Source organism: Ambystoma mexicanum, chromosome 6p (assembly GCF_040938575.1).
Source record: "Ambystoma mexicanum isolate Mex_15411 chromosome 6p, UKY_AmexF1_1, whole genome shotgun sequence".
In the NCBI taxonomy this organism is placed as follows: domain Eukaryota; kingdom Metazoa; phylum Chordata; class Amphibia; order Caudata; family Ambystomatidae; genus Ambystoma; species Ambystoma mexicanum.
The window spans coordinates 1,471,644,529-1,471,661,643 of NC_090935.1; the positions used below are offsets into that span (position 1 = coordinate 1,471,644,529).

At 44.9% G+C, this 17,115-nt stretch overlaps 1 protein-coding gene across 5 annotated transcripts in view; it reads right to left on the minus strand.

The window, feature by feature from the left end:
• The window catches only part of NUP54 (nucleoporin 54), a 768,463-nt gene that overhangs the window by 567,468 nt on the left and 183,880 nt on the right, over window positions 1–17,115 (minus strand). For 3 of the 5 annotated variants that reach the window (XM_069626312.1, XM_069626311.1, XM_069626310.1), the window contains exon 1: window positions 5,382–5,538. The exons of the other annotated variants lie outside the window; for them this stretch is intronic. In XM_069626312.1, coding sequence (XP_069482413.1) covers window positions 5,382–5,430 — 49 coding nt within the window. In that variant the 5' untranslated portion in view covers window positions 5,431–5,538. Of the gene's footprint in view, window positions 1–5,381; window positions 5,539–17,115 lie in introns of those variants that run through there. 5 annotated transcript variants of the gene reach the window in all.

Sequence of the window (17,115 nt, forward strand, 5' to 3'; positions counted from 1 at the left end):
GCACCAACACACTGGTGAGCCCATCAAAGCATATTCAAGCACCCCTAGCCCTCAAACCGCAATACGCTCATACCAGTAGTCTTGAAGGTAGCCGCAGATCCCCCCCCCACCCAGGCGCCCTCCCCAGTCTACTGCAAATTCAGTATCCAGACCAGAGGCAAACGGGGAAAAGGATGGAGGTCTATTGAAGACACTTGTACCAGGGGAAGCTACGAACTGAATGAACGGCTGGGCCCACACCACATTAAACAGAAACTCCTTGCCTGTCCCAAGTGTCTAAAGCAGTACAACGAGAGAGGAAGGGGCACCTAAAGAGCATCGGGGTAGACGCGTGTGGCGCGAAAACAGGCCGCGTCACCCATTCCCCACCCGCATTGCGAATAGCAAGCCGGAACACACACTCTGCAGCTGCCAGCACACGGGCGCTTCCTCCCGGCGACCACCGTGTGCGCTGGAACGAGCGGTCTGGGCGCTCGGGTCGAGGGGTGCCCTCACACACACAGTGTCAGAGTAAAATCCCGAGTGGCACTGACAGCTCCCAACAGAAACAATACACATGCCAGGGGCCAAAGCGAGACCCGGCCAATCGAAAACGAGAACTCCGGCCAAAACCCAAGTAGGCCAACTTGAAAAGTGCTGGGGACAGGGACGACGAACGGAGAGCGACTCACCTCCTCCCCCCCCTGGAACGACCCAACCCCACATTGGCATCACTACTAAACACCATGGCGTCAGACAAGGAGAACTCCTAAATTGTTTGAAGGGGATGGAAGCCAAACTCACGAATACGTTTCACAGCCAGTTGGAACAGATGAAGGAGGAACTGAAATCTTACCTCCAGGAGGGAAGCACAGAAATGGCAGACCTGGGAGGCAGAATAGATATCGTCGAAAATGGTCTATCAAATATAGCAGAGGAAACTAACCAGAATAGCATCCTCCTAGACAAGCTAGCAAACGCAACAACCAACCTGGAATTACAGGCAGAGAACCTTGAGAGCCGCTCAAGAAGGTCTAACATCAGGGTCAAAGGCATGACCGAAACGATCCAGGATAGAGACCTCAAAGACACTAAGCAACAATGTTTCAGCAGCATGCTCCCGGACACACAGTCAGACCATATTGGGTTTGAACTTCTCTGGGTTTGATCGGATACACAGAGTTGGCCCAAAACGGAACGACCCTGGAGCAAGGCCTAGAGACGTCCTTATAGCAGTAACATCCTACTACCAGAAAGAACACATCCTGAGAGCAGCAAGACCCCACAATGATCTCACAGTCAACGGCTCTCGCATCCAATTATACCAAGACCTAGCTTTGATCACTCTCCGCCAGAGAAGAATAATACAGCCAATTACAAAAGTACTCCAAGCAAAGCACATACGATACAGGTGGACACATCCGTTCGGCCTCTCCTTTACATGGCAGGGCAAGCAGCAGAAAAATCACTACCTGCGAGGAGGCTGGTCAATCCTACAGCTAGAGGAAGACCAAGATTGTCCAAATGACCGACCACGACCCAATCCTCCAGACACAGCGAGTAAACCTTGGGAATGGTCAACAGAGAAAAAGCGACAGACAAGGAAAACAGGAAAACCCAAGGTTCTGCAACAGAGCCAGGAATAACTGGCAATGGAAGAACACTAGGAGAAGCAACCAACAAGAGAGTGAACAACCTTAGAACAATGGCCGCGGACTACAACACACTGAAACGTACGTAATCCACACGGAGGAAGAACACCACATCTGGCAAGCGGGGAGGAAGAGGGAGGGTTGGGGGAAGGGCAAAGGAACCAAGAGGCACAGAAGCAGAACAAGCTAGAGACCCAGGGGACAGAAAAGCATGAGAGACACTTGAGAGCCTCACTCTCAGCCTGAAACAGTGCAACATCCCGTACACAGAAATGGCTGAGTCAAAGATAATATCCCTGAACGTACAGGGCCTGAACTCGCCAATAAAACGTCGGGTGATTCTGGACAGGCTGAAAACACTGCAGACGGCAATCTGGCTCCTACAGGAGACACACCTCCATCCTAAGGACGAGAAGAGAATGGCCCATCGAGCCTTCCCAAAACAATTTTTTGCTTCAAGTGGTGAGAAGAAAAGGGGGGTAGCTATACTAATTGGGAGGGCTCTAGACTTCAAAAATGAAAAATCTGTAAAGACAAAGAGGGCTGGTACTTGGGGCTCAAAGGGTTGATAAAGGGGAAATTGTACACAATCCTAGCCATTTACGGCCCAAATAGTCGCCAGGATGTGTTCATAACGGATCTGCTGGGCAAATTGGGCAGCTGGTGCGAGGGCCAACTGATTGTAGGTGAGGATTTTAACTGTGTCATGGACCAAATGCTGGATAAAACACTCCCCCCTACCCCCCACAACAACTGACCAGATAAATAGACAAGCAGTGGGTCACTTCTTCAGAGAATTAGGGGTGATTGAAACTTGGCGATTCTTCCAAGGGGACAAGAGAGAGTACACCCACTATTCAGCCGTCCTCCTTCGATACTCCAGGATAGACATGATCTTAGTATCCACTACATTAGGCCCGCAAATAACGGAAGTAGAAATAAGAGTGGAATGTCACTCTGATCACGCGCCAGTGTTGGTGGGTATAGATTGGGGGGTGGAAGGGAGCAGGGCAAAACCACCTTGGAGGTTAAATGAAATCCTCCTGAAGGACTTAGTACTAAGGGTCCATATGGAGGCCACCATCAACAACTACTTCAAAGAAAATGACAATGGGGAAATAGACAGGGGGGTAATATGGTATGCTGGAAAGGCAGTGATCAGGGGAGAATTCATGTAACAGGCAGCGGCATACTACAGGGAAAGAGCATTGGTGACAGACCAACTAGAAAAAGAGGTGAAAGCTGCCGAAGCCCAACACAAAGCCTACTCTTCGAGAAAATCCCTAAGAGTGCTTCGGAAAATCAGAGCCCAACTGGAGAATGCCCAGTCACTGTTACAAACAAAACCAACCTATTATATCCATGGGGACAAGGCGAATCGTTTCCTGGCGGCAAAACTGAGAAACACAAAAAACCCAGAACTATATAGCACAACTAAAAAACGTCCATGGAAAACCCCACATGGCGGAGCTCGACAAAAAAGAAATAATGAAGCGTTTTCATGAGGAACTCTTAAGTAGCGAGAACCTTGCCCCAGAACGACAACTTTCCTACATCAACACGCTCCCGCTGACCCAGATCGCTGAACAAGACAAAACTAGTCTTGGGAACCCAATTACGGCACACGAGGTCAGCGATGCCATTTCAGCACTACCAGCGAATAAGACTCCAGGCCTAGACGGCCTTGGCAACGGTTATTACAAGACATTCCGCACTCAATTTCTCGGCCTGTGACAAGGCTATATAATGCAATCAGAGAAGAGGGGAAGGTCACGCTTGATATGGGGAGGTCTATAACTATACTACCCCCGAAGCCAGGAAAAGATCCCGACAATTGTGTGAGCTATCGTCCTCTAGCGTTGCTAAACACTGACGCAAAAATCTACATGAAAATCCTAGCTACTCACCTAAAGAAAATCCTTCCGAACATAATACACGACGACCAAGCGGGGCTCATCACTGACCGGCACACAAAAGATATCAGGAGGGCAGTAGACGTTATGGATGCTGGGCGACGAACGCAGACGTTTGCAGTGGCAAACCTGGATGCCAGCCAGGCATTTGATAGCATGGACTGCTGCTATCTGAAACTGATCTTGGAGCGCTTTGGCTGTGGCCCAGAATTCACCAAGATGGTGCTTGCCAATTACCAACACCAAGTTTCAGGATCAACGGACAAAGTACAGAGTTCGTGAAGATTAGAAGGGGCACGCGACAGGGGTGTCCACTCTCCCCTTTGATTTTCGCGATGAACCATGCGCAATGCAGTTCCGACAAGATGTCAGCATCAAGGGAGTGACGATCGTTCAGGAGACCCACAAAATAGCGCTGTACGCCGACGATATCATGCTCTTCATGGGAGACCCAGAAAATACGATGCCCAGACCCAGAGTGATGGCCCAGCTGGAGGAATTCAGACAGGTCTCGGGTTTCCCCATAAAACTCTCCAAATCAAAAGCAATGAACATAACAGCAAGGAGAGAAGTGAATGAGACGGAGAGGACATTCTCTGATGAGCTGGATGGGGGAAACACTGGAATACTTAGTGATCCACCTTACTAGAGGACCACACAAGCTATATCAGGCAAACATAACTCTGCTGTGGAAACAGCTACAGGAAGACATGCTCAAATGGGAATCTAAGGAGCTGTCATGGTTCACCCGCATTCACAGCTGTCAAAATGACTATCCTCCTTCGTCTCCTCTATGTAATATGTTAATTGAAGGGATCCATAGTCTAACTATGGGGTAGTCATAAACTGAGATAAATTCAACCTGATCAATATCACCGGTGGAGATGTCCTCTAGTTCAATCACATCACTAAATAGGTTCAACACACTTTCTCTGTTCAGGTCATATTTCGGAAAAGAAGTCTCGCGACACTTCAAAATTAGTGTATGAAAGACAGCTTTTTTTAGAATGGTTTTTACGAAAGGTGTGGGAACTGGGAACAGATTGTGTCAATGGCACAGCCTCCCGACCAATATTCAGTGTAACAAAAAAACGTTAATTAAGAGATGGGTAAGAAATTCAGTGCAACAAAACCCTTGACAAATCGGTGAGAAAAAAAAAAGTAGGTGAAGTGACGTCAAGGTAATCGTTTATTTATTGCAACAAAATCCTTGACATTCAGAACATGTTGGAAGCTAGGAGACCTTGAGTCCCCCACCCCCGTTACCCCCCTTGTGTAGCATATTACCACTGAGGACATCACAGATGGCATCCTGTACATCTAAATGGGCATTATTATACGTATCCCGTTTCTTAACATGTAGCAAGCAGGTCAAGCGCAGAGTTTCGAGTACTCCTGGGTAAAGTGAGGAGTTTTGGGCTGTTAAACGTAGGTAAGTCTGGTCCCCAACTCTTGACAAAGTTCGGTGAACTACGGACAGTGCCTCAAATATTTAACTCGCACGTTTTTGTTTATACCAGCAAGCGGAATGATATCTTGAGCTCTGATTTTAGCCCGCGACTTAATCCGATTATGGTAGACAGTTATGAAAAAACGAATGCGCATAGTGGTATTGGCCACTATTAATCTCGCATACTAGCCTTGATAACAAAACGATAATATAAACAGCAAATACATACAGTCCCTGCCTCAATAATTATACCGACGTCTCAGTCTCACAGCAGAAAACGTACACGCCTCTTCTCTATCAAACTCGCAAATGTATAGATGCACCATGACCCCTTTCCCACAATCTAACCAGTCATGCGCTTTGATACATTCTCGCTCCAGCTCTCACCCGGTGTGGCATTGGCGGTGGGGGCAACTCCTCCAAAATTGAACGCCATTGGGAACACAGACTGCAATTGCGGGATAAGGTAGTGTGCAGTTTAACCAGAGCTTCCTATTTTGAGTGCAGCACCATCATTAGCCCGGCTAGAAACAAAGATCCTACAACAAGAGTTCCACCGGCCGGGGACGATAGAAAGAAAAAAGGGACTACTGTATATTAACCGCATCGGTGATATGAAAAAGCTTAATATGTTGCAACCGTAATGCACATTCCCAGCTCCTCAGGTTGAATAATAAACCAAACATCAGAATGCTTCTGTTTCTTTACAGAAGAAACGAGTATATCATTTAAAAACAAACAAGCGTACCATTCCAATAATTGTTGACACTATATCATCCATTTTTTGTCGTTAAAGTTTAACTCATTTGTAGGAAGCTTAATTTTGTTCCCACTGGTATTCCATCTTGTTGTGACAAGAGGAAGAACAAATAAACCTTTTAACGACTCAGTTTTCAGGACCGTTTACCGTTTATTCATTAGATGTACATACCTCTCAACCATTTACATAGCTCTCAACTCACACGATTTTGGCGGGTGTTACCCGCCTTGCAAAGAGCTGGGTGTGTGTAAAACCCGGAACGCGCCGGAACGGGCCGGAACGGTACCCTAACCTATAAAATGGCAGCAAAAATCACCTGAAAATGATGCAAACACACATGAAGAACATTTTGAAATGAGAAAGGTGCACCAATATGCTGTCATTAACCCATTACTGCCCAAAATCTACATTTTATCACGAAAAAGTACACGGAACGGGCCGGAACGGTACCCTAACCTATAAAATGGCAGCAAAAATCACCTGAAAATGATGCAAACACACATGAAGAACATTTTGAAATGAGAAAGGTGCACCAATATGCTGTCATTAACCCATTACTTCCCAAAATCTACATTTCATCACGAAAAAGTACCCGGAACGGGCCGGAACGCTAATCTAAAATATAAAGTGGCAGCGAAACTCACCTGAAAATGATGCAAACACACATGAAGAACATTTTGAAATGAGAAAGGTGCACCAATATGCTGTCATTAACCCATTACTGCCCAAAATCTACATTTTATCACGAAAAAGTACCCGGAACGGGCCGGAACGCTACCCTAATATATAAAACGGCAGCGAAACTCACCTGAAAATGATGCAAGCACACATGAAGAACATTTTGAAATGAGAAAGGTGGACCAATATGCTGTCATTAACCCATTACTGCCCAAAAACTACATTTCATCACGAAAAAGTACCCGGAACGGGCCGGAACGCTAACCTAAAATATAAAGTGGCAGCGAAACTCACCTGAAAATGATGCAAACACACATGAAGAACATTTTGAAATGAGAAAGGTGCCCCAATATGCTGACATTAACCCATTACTGCCCAAAATCTACATTTTATCACGAAAAAGTACCCGGAACGGGCCGGAACGCTACCCTAAAATGTAAAATGGCAGCGAAACTCACCTGAAAATGATGCAAACACACATGGAGAACATTTTGAAATGAGAAAGGTGGACCAATATGCTGTCATTAACCCATTACTGCCCAAAATCTACATTTCATCACAAAAAAGTACCCGGAACGGGCCGGAACGCTAACCTAAAATATAAAGTGGCAGTGAAACTCACCTGAAAATGATGCAAACACACATGAAGAACATTTTGAAATGAGAAAGGTGCACCAATATGCTGTCATTAACCCATTACTGCCCAAAATCTACATTTTATCACGAAAAAGTACCCGGAACGGGCCGGAACGCTACCCTAATATATAAAACGGCAGCGAAACTCACCTGAAAATGATGCAAGCACACATGAAGAACATTTTGAAATGAGAAAGGTGCACCAATATGCTGTCATTAACCCATTACTGCCCAAAATCTACATTTTATCACGAAAAAGTACCCGGAACGGGCCGGAACGCTACCCTAATATATAAAACGGCAGCGAAACTCACCTGAAAATGATGCAAGCACACATGGAGAACATTTTGAAATGAGAAAGGTGGACCAATATGCTGTCATTAACCCATTACTGCCCAAAATCTACATTTCATCACGAAAAAGTACCCGGAACGGGCCGGAACGCTAACCTAAAATATAAAGTGGCAGCGAAACTCACCTGAAAATGATGCAAGCACACATGAAGAACATTTTGAAATGAGAAAGGTGCACCAATATGCTGTCATTAACCCATTACTGCCCAAAATCTACATTTTATCACGAAAAAGTACCCGGAACGGGCCGGAACGCTACCCTAATATATAAAATGGCAGCGAAACTCACCTGAAAATGATGCAAACACACATGGAGAACATTTTGAAATGAGAAAGGTGCACCAATATGCTGTCATTAACCCATTACTCACAAACATGGTCTATAGTGATTTGTCTGCCAGTACATGGATATATGGAGTAGAACTTGTCAGTTAAAGGTATGAGGGTATGCTGTATGGTAGAAGAGCACAGTCTTATCACAGAAGCATTAGCCGATGGCTGTTCAGGCAAGGCTGCCCTGGAGTTCTTCAGGATGAGGGACACGTGATTCGCTCATGGCCCAATCCAGGAGTTGCAGGCGGACCAGGGTGTGCAGGGGTGAAGGTCAGGGAGGGACTGGGAAAGGACCAAACAAGCAAAAAAACACTAAGACGAAATGAAAGTGGAGGGATGGGGGACAGTAAGAGGAAACACAAGAGCAGGGGCACTCACCAGCAGTGTCTGGTAGGGCTGCGCAAGTGGAATCAAGTGGGTGAGGGGAGCACATGCAAAGGAGAAGACTCTCCCCTCTTCGCTACCTGTTGGGACAAGTGACTCGCTCAGTATAACTTGGCTAGTGCTGTGGATATGCTTATGTTTATATACATTCCACTGCACAAGTGGAATGCACAGGCAGAGGAGTGCAACTTTGTGTGACAAGTTTGTAAGATGGGGCATTGGGTATGACTGCAATGAATACCCAAATTCAGCAATGGCACTAAGTACAATTCACCAGTGTCACTTACCACCCTCAGTGTAATAAATCAGCAAAGGCGAGAGACATTAGTACTTGTATGTTAGCATAGATTTTATAACATTTAACCAAATGTAAATACATGAAATAACATTGTAAATGAGATACTATAACATAGTTTCAGGCTACCAATAAGACATGTATGGATGAGCTCTCTTTCACAATATATGCCATCCCTTTCTTCAAACTCTTGACCAAGCCACCTGAGAGCCTTGGGAGATCATCTCACTTGTAGGATGTCAGTAAAGCCTGCCTTCTATTCCTGTTAATCTAGCACACGAGACAAGCAGATTGTGTTGCCTGAACCAGCTGCATCTGGCAATTGTTGTGCTAACAAGTCACATAAAACTTAACATAAAATGTCTTTCAAAGGTTGTCCATAAACTTTGATGCAGTGTGAGTGTCATATTTTATTGGTCTTTTGGTAGACATCTGTGTGTATTTGAAGAGATTTATTCTGTTTTTTCAAATACATAGTGCTTCCCTAAATGCACTTCGGACATTTGTACAGACCACTAGGGAAATGAGCTAGGTCAAGGCAAGACAAATGATACCAGACCTGGCATAGTCCCTGGCAGAGTATCATTTTTGATTTTGTTGGTTTTTTACAGAGTTTACCCATGAAACAGAGGAACCAAGTTGCTGTGTAATAGTCATCTAATGCTGTAGATAAGAATTCAACAGTGGATGTTGCCTCTTTTGGAGGATTCCTTGAAAAAGGTGCATTAAAATCTTTCTTAATATTCTGCTTAATCTCTTTTTTTGCTCTGCAATATTTTTGTTTCTTCAACTGTGATTTTGGGAGAAAGGATTTTCCACTAATTAATTCCATAGCTATCCACTGCCGCACAGCAGTCATGTCTGCAGGGAATGGTACAAGTGACCCACTACACAATGTATGTGCAAATAAGCAGAGAAATAGTCCACAACTGGATGAATCATGCTGAGCTGGTACATCATGAGGAGCATGGATTGTCCACTTAGACCAGTCAATTGTGAATGCCACCTGCATGTCCATGAATGTTTGTAGTATGTTTATGTACTTTGTGTAGACGGTTTTATTGGAGTCTAAATATAGAATAATCTTCCACTTCATGAACACCAGCATAAGTACCCAGTGAGTATTTTGCACATTTGTGGGGATGATCCAGATGTCCTTTGCCATAATATCTGATTTGATGCCAAACTCGTGAACACTTGAAGAGTATCCACGTAAGTCAATGGAATGAATTATGAATGGGCTGAAAACACTCACACGTACATCACATTCAGTGACATGTTTTAGAGAAGCTCTAGTAAGCAAGAAGCCTTCAATGACCGTGTCAACCAGCCAGTTATCACCTAAGAGAGATTTCATGTCTTCAACATTGATGTAAATATTTTGAACTAGGACACTCTGCATGCGTGGATAATCTGGTATTAAGTCCCATGGAAGGGGCACAGTTTTATTTGTTTGTTTAGGTGAGCTTGACCGCTGCGGTACACCCAGATCATACTCGTCTACCAGAAAAGAGGTAAAATGTTCTTTCTTGGGAAAATTCTCATATGGGTTCAATTGTTTAGTATGTTTATTTTTTGCTTGAATGTCTTCCTGAGTGTCATCAAATTTAGTTTCACTCATCAGAATAGAATCCATTGCGGCTACAGTCTGCAGCTCATCTTTCTGTCTAATTCTTTTCCTTCCAGATTTGCCTTTTCTGACATTCATCCTGAGCTTTATCAGAGAATACACTATTCTTTTCTTACTTGAACTCTTACCAATTGACTTCTGTGCAGCCAGAATGTGGTAGCATGTTCGTGAACTGTTGCAAGAGCATGTTTCAACTGGGAATAACTTTACCACATACTTTTTGTCTCGTAATCCGGTAACTATGAAACATCCAGACTGTGCCTGAAGAAATACTCGGTTTTGCTTAACTATCAAGTCTGCTAGGCCTTCCATTGCATTTGATTTGCGCTCATCACCTTTTGATATTGTTACAGGTTCTTCATCATAGTGACCCTTCTTTATAAAGTCCACTATCTTTTCCACAGGTATGTAATCAAATGGGAATTCAATATCACCAGAATTAAGTTTTTTGCCAGCATGCCTGTTTGACAGGTGATAATTCCCCATACCACACTGTCCTCTCAACACTTCCTTTAGATAAAATGTTTGCAAAAAGTAGATTGCCAATACCATTTCATCCATGTGAACCTCTTTGTGCTTAGTCTTTCTTTTCATCACTGCATTCATGCTTTCTGACACATTAGGCGTAACTCCACTGGTTTTCCTATAAATGCCAACTGTTTCCAAGACCCATCTGCCTGCCTTTGTCAAGATGTCTTTGCTCAGTTTTTCCTCAAAATATTTCACAAAAGAAGCACTCCATGTGGCCCTTAGTTTTTCCAACAATGTTAGAAAGTCTTCTTCAGTTTTGCAGTCTAAGAGCTGTAGAATATTATTGGTGTACACTTTTCTGTCTGCTTTTCCTCCTTCATGACCTGAAACCCAGAATTCCACGTCTTTCAGTATGTGGTTCCAACAAACCACATGCTTGCATCTTGGAATAATATTCTCTACAGATTTCACAGTAGCAGCTTCTCTGTCTGTTACTATAGTAATGGAACTCTGGTTAATTTGAGGCATACGCTTTGCTACAAAAGAAAAAAATGTTTCATGGACAATCGTTGTGCGTTTATCATGAATCAGTACAAAGGCAGGGATTGCAGGATTTTCCTCAAACAATGAACATTGAAATATTAGTGGAGAGAGGTAAAAATCACCTAATTGAAATGTTGTGTCATATGAAATTAGGGTTCTTGAATTCAACTTCATCACTTCCTCAAAAATATTGATAATGTCTCGAAGAGCCAAAGTTACAATAAGTTCGGGAACCAGAGAGTAATGGCATACAAGCCCTTCCAGTGCATAGTGAAGCTCGAAGATGTTATATAAATCATCATGACTGATACTACATTTCTGTTTCCCATACTTAAGTTTATTTTTTATTTGCTCTGTATTTTTCGGCACTGTAACTCTCATGTGGGTAGGGGAAGCATTGCATTCTGCAATTATTTTCTGGTAAATTGAAGTTGGACCTAAATCTTTATTTTCAGCAATTTCTATCAGCACAGATGGCATTGTGCGAACATGAGCTCTTAAGGGGTATTTTCTCATATTTCCATGAGGCATGCATGGCTCAGGTGTTTTGTCTTCACCTAGATAATGGACAATCACTTTTTCAACACTTCCATCAAGAACTTCATAGCCATATCTGTAAAATGTAACTTCCTCTCTACCAATTAATCTTTGGAAGTAGGTCTTCCAACCAGAGGACTGGCCCTCGGCAGAGCATGCCTTCCTTTCTGAATCCATTTATAATGATCACATCTCCAATCATCTTTTCTATGCTTTTGTCCTTCATAACTGTATAAGAACACCTGACCATTTTCTGGATTAGTTGCTGGAAGTGTGGAAATATTGCCTTTTGGGTGATGCCTTAAAATGTTGAATACTTCTTGTGGTGAAAGCGGCGTTTGTTTGTTCATATAAACTATGCTGCACATTCTGGAGGATAAAGTAAAAATATGAATTAAATTAAAAATGAACACTGTTTCCCTCACACCCTAAGATCATTACAAATACGCAGGCAGTGGGTTTGTTACTCAAGAAGGGACACAGTGATAAGGGATGATGTCGGGACATAGTGATAAAGGAAGCATGTCTGGACTTAGTGGCCTATTCTGATGGAGGTGTAATTATGCTAGAGGTGTAATTCATGGGTGAATTCCCCATTCGGAATGTACACCTGTTTTTTACACCTGTTTCCTATCTTTATAATGGGCCTATTCTGCTAGAGGTGTAATATCCCCATGGGGTTGTTCCACCTCTAGCAGAATAGGTCCCATTATAAAGATAGAAAACTGGTGTAAAAAGCAAATGTACATTCCGAATCAGGAATTCACTCATGAATTACAACCCAGGCAGAATATGGCCCTAAGGGCCATGGATGTGTTACACCTCTAGCAGAATTGGGCCCTAAATTCCACACGATATCATAAAATGGGTCTCTATGTGCTGATAACCAGTAACCTGTGTGTATCAATGGGGTAAACACCATGGGCCTCATTACGACCTAGGCGGAGGACCATGGTGCTATTAGCACCATGGTCCATGCCGGTGTCCGCCATGGCGGAATGGGGAATTACCACCCCATTCCGAGGTTGGTGGGGCGGTAATTCCCCCTGCTGCCATGGCCCTTCCCCATTCCCATTTTTGACCCATAGGGCTCAATGGGAATGGGGAAGGCGCTAATTACAGTAACGCAAATTGCGGTACCGTAATTAGCACCAAGGTCCCTTTGCGGGTGCCTACTTTAACGGCTGGAAAAACCAGCCGTTAAGGTCGGGTCCCGCAAAGGGACCTCGTAATTAGGCGCTAAGTGTTTAACGGCGCCGCAGCCTATTACGGCGCCGTTAAACACTTAGCGCCAGGGTCGTAATGAGGCCCCATATCTTCATCAGCCTCACTAGAAGCCCTTCACACTGATTCCTCTAACTTTCCCTACTCTTACTGATTATCCTAAAAGGATGGCAGAATGGGTAGCAGGATGGCAGGATGGGAGGTCTTATGATCAGTAAAGACACGCCATCCACCTCTCTCCCCAATTACTTAATCTCATTTTCTTTTGAGTATGTTTGTATTCAGCTCCTTGCTCCACCTCCTCTTGCATAATTCTCATCTATTGACCTCTTTGAGTCTTCAATCTCTCTTTTCCAATGACTTAGACCTCTTAATCAAATCTCTGACACTGAACACCTGTCAATTCAACCTGCCGTAAACATGACTACAGCCACTGTCTTCACCTTGACTCCTCATACTCTGACCATTTTCTGGTCACCCTCCACAATCAGTCGGCCCAATTTTTCTGAAACTCACTGGACTAAATAACTCCTCATCTGAATAAAGTCAGGCCCTTCCTTTAGGTGCTCTTTCCATCTGTTACCAACTCCAGTGAGAAGGCCTTCCCAGATTTTAACCTAGCACTAGTGCTCTCGTTGAGTACCATTATCCCTCTTACCTGTGCATTGAAACTTGGATTTCCCCAACCATCCAGCATCTCAGAACCTATTGTGAGGGGTAAGAAATGTGAGGCCGACAACTTTGTAAAGAGTTTTCAACTTTAGCATTTTATTAAATAAAAAGGTAGGATAAACGCCACTCTATCCCTACCCTGACAAGGATTTTCCTGCCTAGAATAAACTAAAGAAAATACTCTTACAAAAGGATATCTGTCCCTCACACTTGTATACTCAATAAATCAATAAGGAAATGTATGGCAGTTTAATCCAACAATTATATATAACATAAAACCACATCACAATGTGGCCACTGCCTCTTCTCATAACCTGGGTTAATTCCCCTTCCCCAGGTTTGAGCAAGGATTTGCTCCACAGTTCAAAAGAAATCAGGAAATTCTGTTTTGCCACAAAGTTCCAACACAGTTCTTTCGGATTCAAAACTTGATAATAAAAAGTTCAGTTGTATCAACAATGTACGAAAAGAAGTGATAGGTTCCAACTTCTCCTGGAGTAAGAACAGGATTTAAATTCATCTCCTTCAAGTAAACAAACACTGTCTTTGTCAGGATGATATGCCATTGTGTCGGGAGGATAGCTCTGGGGCAACGTGCTCGCCTTGGTAGCAAGACGACGCGAAGCAACACAGGTTCGATGCCCGGGTCCGCGCTTAGAAATCTCTGGGTATTAAGCATGTTATAAATAAACAATTACAATTGTGGGTGACTTTAATCTTAAGGTCAATGAGGTGGAGAACTTTAAGATTCAAAGCTTTCTGTCCTCTATGAAAGAACTCTCCCTCCCCCAGCAGGTTCATGAACAGACCCATTCCTTAGGTAACACCTTGGACCTGATTTTCTCAGCAGATGCTGAGATCACTCTTTTTGTGGCCTTTCAAATCCTGTGGTCTGATCATTTCTTTGTTCCCTTCCCCTGGGGCATTAAGGGCCCGCCATCTGCTCCACCAGCCAAATTAGTCCAGCGGCGTGGATGGCGCTCAGTATCTAAATCTGATATGACCTCTTTGATACTTGCCCGACTTTCAGGGCTGTCCCCTGTGGACATGAATTCTTTAACTAGTACTCTGACCACAGTTGCAGGCAGCCTTGCTCAGCTCAAGACATCTAGGCTATCTTCACGCCCCTCTCAGCAGTGGTTCATGGACAAGCTGCGTGCCCTTCGCCTACAATGCAGGCAGATGGAGCAAAAGTGGAGGCACTCTTATACCCCCAGGAAAAAGTTTGCCTTGTCTCTGGTCACCTCCCAGTATCACCTAGCCATTTCATGTGCCAAACGTGTCTACGTTGCATCTATTATTGAAACGTCTGTGAATCACCCCAGGGAGTTGTTCAAAGTGGTTCGTAATCTCTCTACTAGCTTACCGGTTCCTCTTCCCTCCTCTCAGGCCCTCTGTAATTCCTTGTCCACATGTTTTATGGATGAAATCATTTCTATTCAATCGAATATTGCTGTTACTCACCTTCCTTCTGAGGCTGATATTTACATGATATGATATTTTATTTGTATTGCGCCAATACACAATTGTTTCAGAGCGCAACAAGGCAAGGGAGGGGAAACAAGGGAGGACAGAACAACAATCTTACTAGGCCCAGTGACATTAAGAACGTGCGAGTGCAGGGGAGAGGGAAGGGGAAAGTGCGAGGGGCAGGGGAAGAGTGGAAAGTGCTGAACACGTGATAGAACAACAGGTAGTGTGCCCAGTAGGTGGTAAGTGCGAAAATAAGGTGTAAACAACAGGTGTATTATAAGTGCTCGAAGGGGACTGTAGGGTAGCAGATACAGACCCAAGTGCAAGGGTTGTCAGGAGGCAGTGCGGGTGTGTGGCTGGGAGGGCAGGGATCTGGGCCCGATATCAGAGGGTAACCAGGTGCCCGGTGCCAAAGCAGACAGTTTAGCAGGGGAGAGGAAGAGCGAAGGCAGAAGCAAAGAGGAAGGTCTTGAGGTGCTTCCGGAACCGGAGATGGTTCTCCTCAAGTTTCAGAGAGGCAGGGAGGCTGTTCCAGATGTATGCCCCAGCAGAGGAAAGGGATCTACCCCCAACTTGTTGCTTGGAGAAGCGACTGATCCTGAGGGAGTTGGAGGTGAAGGAGCGAAGAGCTCAAGTAGGAAGGTATTTACAGAGGGAGAGTTCAAGGTATTGCGGAACCAGGCACCAGAAAGCCTTGTGGACAATGCAAAGGGTCTTGCATTTAATCCTTGCAGACGCTGGGAGCCAATGAAGGGATTTCAGGGCTGGAGAGATACGATCGCAAGGCTTGAGGCCAAGGACAAGTCTCACAGTCCTGTTCTGGATGAGCTGCAGAGGGCGGAGAGTGGTTGCAGGCAGATTGACAAAGAGGCTGTTGCAATAGTCCAGCCTAGAGAGAACCAGAGCTCTGGAAACAGTGAGCTAATGGGGGAAGGAGAGGCAAAGAAGAATACCTCTGAGGAGGTGCAGTTGGTAGTTAGACTTTTTTTGAGACGTCAGAGATGTGTGGAGAAAAGGAAAGCGTGGAGTCGAAGATGACCCAGAGGTTCTTAGCCTCGCAAGTGGGAGCAGGGAGAGGGCCAAGGGAGGCCGGCCAGAGAGTGACAGGAAAGGAAGGTGCAGGTGTGCCGATGAGGAGGATCTCTGTCTTACTGGCATTAAGGAAGAGGTTGTTGGCGGCGCACCACACCTGGATTGCAGACACACAGTCAGAGATGAGAGAGGGAGAAGAGGTGCCAGAGGGGAGCCTGAAAACAAGTTGGTTGTCATCCACATAGCACTGAAAGTTTCAGCAGAGAGCAGAAATGCAGTGGGCTAGCGGTGCCAGCTATTGGTTGAAAAGCCAAGGAGAGAGGTTAGACCCCTGGGGAACGCCACAGGTAGAAAGTGAGATAGAGGAAAGGAAGGACCCAAGTTGGACCTAGGAGGGTCGGTTGGAGAGAAAGGGTGTCAGCCAGGCCAGGGCCTGATCAGTGATACCAAGCTTATCACGGAGGCGATTGAGCAGGATGACATGGTTGACCATGTGAAAGGCAGAAGAAAGATCGAGTAGGATGAGGACAGATGGGATATTAGAATGAAGGGTGGAGAGCAGGTCTTCACGGATGTTCAGGAGAGCACTTTCCATGCTTCTGGCAGCTCTGAAGCCAGACTGATGGTCATGGAGACAACCAACAGAATCGGAGTGAAGATTAAGCTGGGAGATGGCCAGCAGCTTTTCCAGGAGTTTGCCCAGGAAAGGAGTGATAGAGATCGGGTGATAGTTAGCTGGGTAATAGGGGTCGGCTATGGGTTTCTTGAGAAGAGGGTGCACAAGAGAGTGCTTCAGAGGGGAGGGGAAGGCTACAGAGGCGAAGGAGTGGTTGCAGAAGTCGGCCAGAGCAGGAGCAAGGGTGTCGATGTGGTCCTTGATGGTTTTTGGATGAACAGGAAATAACCTGTTTTGACGATACTTTCATAGATTGGACTTTCTGGAAATCTCTTCAAGGGAGAACAGAGGAAAAAATGAGAAAGAAGGAGGAGAGGCGGCTGCAGGGGGGCAAAGGTAGCAGAGAGAGAAGCGGGAGGAGGAGGAGAGGACGAGAGGGTGGACAGGATGTCCTGGGTTTTGAGATGAAATGAAAGGCAAAGGC